The sequence below is a fragment of the Scatophagus argus genome, chromosome 8 (assembly GCF_020382885.2).
Source record: "Scatophagus argus isolate fScaArg1 chromosome 8, fScaArg1.pri, whole genome shotgun sequence".
Classification (NCBI taxonomy): Eukaryota; Metazoa; Chordata; class Actinopteri; family Scatophagidae; genus Scatophagus; species Scatophagus argus.
Window position 1 is genome coordinate 22,203,450 of NC_058500.1, and position 10,444 is coordinate 22,213,893.

General features: G+C 39.4%; 1 protein-coding gene across 2 annotated transcripts; it reads left to right on the forward strand.

Moving 5' to 3' along the window:
- The first annotated feature begins 5,420 nt into the window (after nt 1-5,420).
- si:dkey-8e10.3 (serine/threonine-protein kinase SBK1) lies at nt 5,421-9,790 on the forward strand. 2 transcript variants are annotated; one of them, XM_046397223.1, is made up of 4 exons: nt 5,421-5,709; nt 7,206-7,368; nt 8,041-8,243; nt 8,716-9,790. In XM_046397223.1, the coding sequence occupies exons 2-4, from the start codon at nt 7,206-7,208 to the stop codon at nt 9,376-9,378; spliced, it is 1,029 nt and encodes a 342-aa protein (XP_046253179.1). In that variant the 5' UTR covers nt 5,421-5,709; the 3' UTR covers nt 9,379-9,790. The 2 variants fall into 2 exon arrangements, with proteins under 2 accessions (XP_046253179.1, XP_046253180.1); XM_046397224.1 differs by lacking the exon at nt 5,421-5,709 and having other exon boundaries at nt 7,047-7,368.
- Nucleotides 9,791-10,444: the final 654 nt, after the last annotated feature.

Sequence of the window (10,444 nt, forward strand, 5' to 3'; positions counted from 1 at the left end):
CTTTTATGGGAACACTTACACATAGTATGTGCAGTTGTTAATTCTGTCTTGCCCATTTCTATATTTAGAAAAGACTGGACGATCCAGCTACCATGTTGTTTCCTCATTTCAGCCATGTCCATGACTATCCTAAATATCTGAGCTCATGACCAAGAGTCTAAGTGACTCTCTATACATCATCGCAGAGAAGACAGGTCCCAAAGGTCCTGCTGAAAGTCAGGTGGACATCAGGCAGAGCCCTTTATTTAAAGGGTTGCAACAATGATGGCAATAGAAAGTTTTGTAAAAAGAAAATCACTATTCCTTATTAATTTACTATTTAATTTGTCACAAGGGCTAAAATTATTATTATTATTATTATTATTATTATTATTATTATTATTCAGACCAAAACAAATGCTTAAAAAAATGAAAAATGTGGCCAGAGAAAATAAACTTCTTGAACCACCTAACCAAAGGTTAATACAGCTTCAGTGACATGAGAGAAACAAAGAGAAAGAAGAAGAAACAAATCATCACATTTGATTGGTACTTACTTAATGAATGCAATGCAATTATTTGATTACTAAAAGAAAATGTTTAATTAAGTTTTTGCCAGTTAATTTAATAATCCACAAATACAAATAATGCAAGAAGAGAATATACAGTTGTTGACAAAATTAGCTGATTATCTGAAAAACAGAGATCTGTAGTGACTTCAGAGGTACAACTCTATTAGGCAGAAGGCTCTGCCATGAAGCGGCATGTCAATCTGAAACCATATCTTAGCAGCCTGTCTTCACCCACTCTATCAACACCGGCACTGATGTAAACCCCATTCCTTCAGTCCATCTACTTACTAAACTTTCTATTTTAAGAGCCCCTGACCCCCTCCCCTTGTTTGTGCTGTACATACACATTTCATCAGAGGTATTCTGTAGTACATTACACAAACACTACTTAGCAATCTCTGATTACTGTTTATTGTGACTTCAATTTTTCTGAATATAATGAAACTGCAGTCACTAAGTTGTCTGAGATTATGTATTAATTTATGTGCTATTTATATGTTATTCAGCTTGTGAAACGATAATCCTTCTGAGGCCCAGTTCAAATGGCACACCTCCAGTATGAACCTTGTAAAGTAAATTGGTCCACGCTTTCAGTGCTTTACACATCACCCATATCCACTGAATTTTAAAGTTTGAAAAGGCAGACACTCTTGCTTTATCTTGACCACCCTATTAAACATTTACAGATAAAGTAACATTTTGTATGAACATACATAATTTGCAACAGTTCCCGTGTCCAGTGGCGTTAACCACCCTACATGGACCCCCAAATTTGGGTGTGGCAACCAGGAAGATTCAGTGCCTGTGAGGATAATTTTATCAATCAATGTTGTGGTTTCTACGGACTGGCAAGAATACTTTTGAATGTCCAGAAGGCGCAACAATAAAAATGAAGATGCCCATAAGTAGCAAACATGCCATATTACCCGAGTGATGATGGAAAACTCTGTAAAAACACCAGTGTATTTTGACTATGGACTACTGACTATTATTTTCATGCATCAGTGTTTAAAGGTACTAATCAGCAACCAATAGTTAAACACTAGTTACTGGATAATCATGTGTGATATTTGTGAACCTTGAGAACTAAAAAACAGCAGGGGAAGAATGTAGTTGGAAATGTTAAAGATGTGTGTGTGCGTGCGTGCATGTGTCTGTGTGTCTGCCTGTCACCAGGGACTGGACTGTAAAGATGCATTTTGTCACGCCCAAGAACCCTATACCCAGAATCATCACTGGTGATTAATAAATCTTTTCTTCCACAACAGGTGCGTACGCATTTGAACATGTCCATATTTTAATATGTTATGAGGTGACACATTTCTCTTTTGTAGAATGAATTAAACCATTCTTGTGCACCATGTGCAGACATGCATGATAAGCCGCATAAAAGAAAGTGTCTGTAAATTAGCCAAATGACTGAAACATCATGTACAAGCAATTTGTGCATGGAGAGAGTGAAGTCACAACCCCACATTAATGGCCTGGCCAGTGTTTAGAACAGCTGTCAGATACGGTCTGTGATAAGAACAACACTGTTGGAAATGATGACACGTTAATGTAGTTTCACACAGGGATAAATTTCTCAATCTTAACGATCAAGCTTTGGACTAAATGTCAAATGTCATCCTTCCTTCTATCTAGTTGGCTAATGTTCAGAACAGCTGTGTGAGATATGGAGTTTATAAGGAATTCCCAGTTCAAGTCTTGTCTACAGTCCTCAAAATCAATCAACAATTGATGTATTAAAGCTGCTTCATCATTATTTTTATGTCGACAGTGGGTGAATTGCCTGTGTAGTGGGAAAGGGGTCGCTGATAGTGCCTTCTTACGGAATTGCTTTGGTTTTATGGTCTACATAAATATTTGATGTTGGAGGATTACCAGTAAATACTGTGATTACTTAGTAGAAAGGTGCAAAATTTCCCTCTCAGATGTCCATATTTTGGTCAATCATTGCTTGTTGCATGAACATGGACAGGACAGACTGCTGGTGATGTCAGCGCTCTCGTCAAGGCAAAGATGCAGCTTTTTTTTTTCCTCAGCTCATATCTTACATCCTATGTGTCCTTTATAGGACAACTTATTAATTAGGCACAGTGTCTACTCAAGTCAGCAGGAAACAGATAATCTTTTGGAAACACTGGCCTCATTGGCTCCTGATAGGTTTTCCATGATGTGGAGGTGGGAACAATCATCATTTGGAATGAATATTCCCTCCAGTTTCTTTTGGAATTGATAGAGGTGGCTTTATTTTCACTGCGTGTCAAAAACAGGAAAATTTTAAATGCCTTTCTAATATTAAGTGTGGAAAATAACCGTACTCTTGTTACTGATATCCCTGTACTGACAGCTGAAACTACACTTCATGGTGTATCTTCTTAGTATTGATCTCAAAATATTTGCCAAATGAACAGCGAGAACTCTGCCTGCACCGAGCTAGTTTGTCTACACAGCTCTGCAATTCCATTCCTGCGACACTTTGAGGACAGCAGTGGTATCGTGATGGGACAGGAAGTCGGGATATGGACCCTGTCTGGCGCCTTGAAGACTACTGTGCACAATCCTGGGATGTAAAAGATCCCAAATATGACGTGACCCCATGTCTGTGGTGACAGTGTAACATGATGATCAGAAACTTCAAAACACGCTCCACAACATAACTTTAATCACCACTGGCTGCCTCAGACAGCCTGACGGAGCACTGAGGAGGGTTGCTGTGATGTGGACTGTTACAGAAAACAACAGGATGCTTTTAGAATCTATGCAGTAAAAAAGATAAACATATCTTTTCTAAACTTTGTCTAGCACGCTATAATGAGCTCATTTGAAAATTTAAAACCTCATTCCATGCTAATGTCCAACCACCTCACTTTCAGTGACCCTTGTAGATTTTTGGAAAGCCAGCAGCCCTCAACTACAGTGACAGACACCTCATTAACCCACCACAGCCCTGCAGAGGCCAAAACACCAAAGTATCCATTTCTTTGTATCATTAGTCCTGCTTGTGTGGACGATCAGCGCCCCCAGAATAACTACAAGGGGTCACAGTGTTGAGTGAATTTGCAGTAAATGAAACACAAGTCAACACACACACACACACACACACACACACACACAAACACACACAAACTTACTTACATGCAGGTGCGGACAACAAGACCCCCATTAGGCCTGTCCAAGTTGTAGGCAACACCACAGAGGATTTGTCTGTATGTGTGCCACAGCTTGAGTGCATTCATGGCTTCCAGTTCAAGGCCATGAAGGTAAGACTCCCACTGGGCTGGTGCTGGCTTTGTTTAAGCCCCCGTGAAGTGGCGACTTCTAATCTAGTTTGCAGATAAGAAGATTCTATTTGGGTGTACTCCATGTACAACGCAAAAAAAGCAGAACAGGTCTAAGATTATACAGCTATGTTAACGACTCGAAGAATATAGTTTGATACAATGGTGCATATAGTCAAATGTCAGCATGTTTACATGCTCACAATCACTAAATGCTAAACTGCTGAAATTTAACATGCTATCATTTGCGAAATAGCGCGAAAAATTAGGAATGGGCATTTTCATTCATTTCCATGCAAGTACGGGTTAGGGTTACTGACACACCTTAAAGACACTGTCAGTCACTGTAAGTGGTAATCCAATGGCTACCTTGTCAGCTCTTTGCAGACCAGCCCTCAATGTCAAAGGTCTTTCATCATAAAGACATCATTCTCCACTCATATTTGTTGTTTGTTGCAAGGACCTTGCAAGATGTGTGTGTTCATGTTATTGTTAGTATATCTGAGTGCAACATGTAATCTACTCAAAGCATCAGACCATGTGTATATTTACTCAGACATCTCACCGCAGTTTATGAAGCAGTAACAAATCTCTGTAAACAAGTCAGCGAAGTACAATATTTCCTCTGAATTGTAGTGGAGTAGCATTTTAAAGAAATGGAACAGAAGTAGGAATTTGTACCAAATATTGAATAAAAGTATTTTGCACCACTGAAAAAGTTTTATAATAAAGCATTTTGTGTGTCAAAAATAGAATATAAATAAATTCTAGTGATAAGTATTTCCTGACAGTATTTCTACCTTTGTATCCAAGAGATTTATTTATTCAATTCAATTCAATTTATTTGTGTAGTGCCAAATCACAACATAAATTGTCTCACAACACTTTCCAGTTACGTATAGACCAAACTCTTTAATTCAATTTTGTGTAACAGACAGACCCAATCAAATCCCCTTGAGCAAGCACTTGGTGACAGTGGCGAGGAAAAAGTTCCTTTTAGAAGACAGAAACCTCAGAGCAGACCCTGGTTCTAGGTGGGCAGCCATCTGCCTTGAACAGTTGGGTTGAGAGAGAGAGAAATAGAGAGAGAGAGGGGGAGAGAGAGAGAGAGAGAGAGAAATGTGGTGTAAAAATCACAAAAGCCTTTATAAAGCTTGACATTCACATGCATTATCTGTAAAGATTTGACAGGTGCAGAGGAACTTTTCAGTGTATTGTCCCTCTACACTGTGTGAGTGTGTGTATTATTAATGACCCATGAATCTGTTAAGTGCTACTAAACTGTCATATAAAGAACTATGTGAATGAGTGACAGTTGTTATCTTTTTCTCTGAAACCTTAATACCTGTTGTATGTATACTCATTTCATGTATTTACACTGTAGGCCAATGTGTGCGTGTGCATGTGTGTGCATGGGTGTGCTTGCGTGCTTGTGTGTGCATATGTGTGTGTGTGCTTGCGTGTGCATGTGTATGTGTGTGCATGGGTGTGTTTGCGTGCTTGTGTGTGCATATGTGTGTGTGTGCGTGTGCTTGCGTGTGTGTGTGTGTGTGTGTATGTGTGTGTGTGCCCCCTTGCAGAAGCAGAGGCAGTTTGTAATCAGCTGTTAAAGTGGGCTCTGTCCCCATCGCAGCAGTTGAGAGCAGAGCTGCGTGCTGACCAGTGAAAAGCTTACAGGTCCGCTCTGCATACTGACCTATACAACAACAACAGCAGCAATAGAGGACTCACAGGATAGATATTCAGACTACAAACTGATTAGCTGGATTTTGTCAGATGTAAGCATGGTGGTGTAAGTGTGTGTCTTTTTTGTGTGTTTGGTTTGCCTGTTTTCTGACTCCACTGACTGTACTGGAAGAGCAAGTGAAAAAAAGGTAAGACTTGAAGTAGGTGATTTATATCTATCATGGTTGATAAGTGATATCCACTATTTAAATTTCCTTATCTATCTAATGCTACTATTTAACCTTACAGCCATTACAGTTGCCGCTGTGTAAAGTATCACTGATAAAGCGTGAAATAAAATAATACATTCAAGTTCATTCATCTTTTGTTGTCTTACTACATCTTATGCACACTTTGTTATGATTATTATTTGAGAATTCATGAACTGAATGTTTTATTTCTCATATACACTAGTAATATGTCTAGTGAAGTGCAGTGTCACATGACATGAATGATAAAAGTTGGAAATAATAAACTGTAATGAGGTGAAAATGAAAAGTGTATCTATCTTAGAACTCTAGGCTAATAAAATACAATGTGTTAGACACTACCAGGCATATCTGAGGTCAGGAGTTCAACATCCTAATGGCCTGAGGAAAGAGTCTGTCCAGTCTGTCTTGGACTTGAAGCTATCAAGAGATTTGTGGTGGTTTAAGGGTCTATGCAGTCAGTGTAGTTTCTTGTGAAATCTAAATAACTTCAGATTTTCTCGGATAAATGACAAATTAAATACACTTTCTATGAGTTTTACATGCACTGTGTGGTTTACACGACTGCGTTGCATACACAATATCTTGCTGAGAAATTAGGTATCAGGTCAACAGGCTGGTAGTTATTGTCCAAAAAAGGCATTTTTACAAATCATAATTACACCATCTTTATTAGGTGCCAAGTAAATGCAAAATTTGTGACACATTTTTAAAAATTCTATTATGAATATGGTAAAAAGTATTGATTTTTATGATATGTTCATGCTTTTGAAACTGCATCTGAAAATACTGGTCCTGGAATGCAGTTATGGTTAGCATTCTGTTGCATTTTTGTCTTGTAGAAATAAATACACTTCATTGTGGCTATTCTCGGAGTTGGGCTGTGTGAACAGTGTGTTAGTACAATGTGTGATCCGATGATGCTGGACATCCATATTACTTGTAGTTGTTACTAACTGCAACACTTGAAGGTGTGGTGAAAAGTCGATCATCGATGGGGGACACAGTATTTCTAAACATGGGAACAACAGCTTTCCTCGTGTAGCACTCAATAATAGTTGTGTCAGGATGGTCAAGCCCTACTTACTCTCTTGCTGCCAAGCAGCCAACCAATCATGGCATGTATTGTGAATCAGACCCTCAGTTCTCAAAAATTGCAGAAAAGGTTGGACATCGCACCTCCTAAACCAACATCGAAAGGTGTGGGAGACCTCAAAGCCATCCCTGGGCTTTTTTTTTATCATAGTTAATATAATGTAAATGGAATCCAACTGACTGTTGTGTAATGATATGCTCAGATATGATCTAGAAAAGTCTTTCGTGGTACAATATATTCCAATCAGAATGGACCTTAATAGTAGCCTAGAACCATGTGCGTCCTACCTCTAAGATCAATGACAAAGTATTTGTTTGGTCCCATTCCTGTGTGAGTAAAGATGATTGAGCTGGGCCTCGCCGATGGCAGCCTGATCGATGAGCTGATGGAGCTGACGGCACAGAGCCTCAGCCACCTGGAGATCCAGGAACATTTCAACATCGTCAAGGAGATCGGCCGAGGGAAATACGGCAAAGTGCTGCTGGTCACACATCGCTTCAGGGGTAAGACTGCACTCCTTTCTTGATTTTTTTTTCTCAGAACACAACAAACAATAAAGATTTCTTTCTTTTCAAATACCAATTAAAGTCATTATGCTCATTAAATATTTTGTATTTGCTGATCTCAAGCCCCTTTTTTTCCAGAAAAAAAGCAAGTAAAGAGATGATGTGTTTTGTAACTCCAGCATTAGTAACAGGAGGAGGTAAAAAGTGGAACAACTTGATATTTTAAAAAAGTTTCTAATGACCACTTTTTAAAATTACGCTCTGTGTTGAATTTTTCTAACTGTTACGGGGTGCTGAAATCCAGAAATTTGTCAAGCACTGAGGTTTCCGAATCAAAAATGTACACTTTTCAACTCAGATGAAAGTCTCAAACCCCAGGCAGTCCTGAGAGGAAAAAAGCAGAGTCACAGTGGAGCAATAAGCTAATAGGTGTAGACAAAGGAGAGAACAGAATGCCAAGCATGAGCTGACAAATGGCTGGCTGGGTTGAGTGACCTGAGCAAGAACGTTGCAGAGTAATTACTGCAGCATACAGCGAATACCTGAGTGTATCAGTACACTGAAGTGGTCATAAATATATTTGTAAATATTCATAATTCTTTACAAGGAAAAATAGATGCACATTAAACATGATAACAACAGCACAATTGAAGTATGTATGATCTGCAGGGACTCCTATGGCCTTGAAAGTGATGCCCAAAGCCTCAACTAAGCTGCAGGGTTTTCTGCGAGAGTATTGCATCTCTTTACACTTGTCCTGCCACCCCTGCATCGTGGGCCTCTTTGGCATTGCCTTCCAATCAAATGAGCACTACTGCTTTGCCCAGGAGCTTGTCATTGGAAGGGACCTCTTTGCTGTCATCCAGCCAAAGGTGAGTCAGACATTAGCAAAACAAGAATAAGAGACTAAGACTACAGCCACACCAGCAGGTCTGTATCTGACATTTAGGCACAGTGGTCAGATGAATGCTAATGTGAGCTAAAATATAAAAATTTGTTGATCAGCACATAAAGTAAAAAGTACTACAGAAGCTGCTGAGAAACTTGTTGACACATTTCAATGAAAAATAAAAATGGTAACCTCACGATGACAGAAAAAAAATCAGAAGATCACCTTGAAAAGAATGAACTGAGACTAAAGACTTAACTGGTGCTCCAAAGAAGTCCGCAAGCATCTACACCTGTCCATGTACACAGTTCAAGTAGAAGTAGTTGGGGGCTCATGTGGACCTTCTGCGGGCTTGGTAAAAACTGTATATGTCCTCATTTTTGCATTCTGGCATGTTTGGATGTTTGTTTTAACAACACAAAAGGCCCTAACCCTCGTTTGTCTCATTATTTTAGGTGGGTATCCCGGAATCTTCAGTAAAACGTTGTGTCCTCCAGATCGCCAGCGCTTTGGAGTTCATCCACAGCCATGGCCTAGTCCATCGTGATGTCAAGCCTGAAAACATCCTCCTGTTGGACAATCACTGTTGCCAGGTCAAGCTGGCAGATTTTGGGCTGGCCCAGAAGAGAGGCACTCTGATACGCTTCATCACCGGAACTCTGCCCTACATGGCCCCAGAGCTTTGTACCATGGCCCTTCTGGAGGGCCAGAAAGAAGTGACTGCTCCGCCACTTAGTGTGGAGCCAAGCCTGGACACCTGGGCCTTTGGGGTGGTTATCTTCTGTATCCTTACAGGCTATTTCCCATGGGAGTGCTGCATGGAATCAGATGACTTTTATCTGGAGTTTGCAGACTGGTGCAGAATGGAGGAGCGTCAAGACATTGTGGAGGACATTCCTTCTTTGTGGAAAAGATTCACTCCGGAGGCCATGGAGATGTTTAGTAAGCTCCTGGCTCTGGATGCAGGAAAAAGGTGTACGGTGGGGGAAGTGAGAGCGTATGTGGAGAAGGACTGGCTTAAGAAGACACATGGTATTGGGCAGGAGAAAGCAGAAAAAGTGAATGGCTCTGAGAATAATCCTGGGCATGCTGAGATGGAGGAACAGCCTAATACTTAGATCGCACATAAAAGCTATGGCTTCATCATACAGCATGTAAAATATACAGTATAGAAAGCAAATCATTGGTGCCTGGTATCAGGTATGTGATTTGCCGTGATTTCTCATATGACATTTACATGTGAGTGACACATTATTTTAGACTTGTGTCATGCAGTCAGTTTGTAAGACCATTTGATAGCAACATAAACGCAGCCCACGTACGCTGAAGTGAACAAATACTCACATCCTTTTTAAGTCCTGGATTCAAAATTTTGCTTACTTGAAAATGACAGAAAAAAAAAACAACTTTCACAGTGAACACACTCATTACATATGATATTATTCGATTGTATTGCTAAATGACACTAAATAGTATTTTAAAAAATAAAGCTGATTGCAACTACTATATACTTGCACCACTTGTGTGTAATAATATCAACTTCTGCATTGTTAAGTCAGGCCCTGTCTTATACGGAGTGCATCATATGTTATAGACAATAATGTTTTAACCAGTGTTGTAGTAAACTCCAACAACATATAGCAAAGCATTTGGCTCCAACTAAGACCATTCAGGAGTACTTTTCAGCATAAATCAGTTATATACAAAATGTTTTGTTACTGTCTGTGTTTCAAGACATAACTGTGATCTGCATGCAGCACATGCTTGTTTACTGCCTTATGTCTTCTTGAGTGCAAAAGTTGTTATTCTGAACTACTGGGTGTGCCGCTATTGCTGCACAACCTAATAAATGTTGTTTAGAGTGTGTCTAGTGGATTTTATAGAGACTAGTGTTTATAGAGATAATTTTCATATACAGTATTAACTTTGATACATAGACTGTATAATTTCACATCTTTTCTGTGTGGGATTACCATATTCTCCCAGTTACTTGGAGGACAACCAATGTAGTCATAAATCATTGATAACCTTTGCCCTAATCTGCAAAACCTGATACAAATGCTGGATGCTGGATTAGATTTTGCACATGTCAAAGCTTTCCCATTTATTAACTTCTTGTTACATTGGAATATTTGTGTTGTTTTATGTCAAACTCAGTATACCCACCTATTTATGATTTCTTAA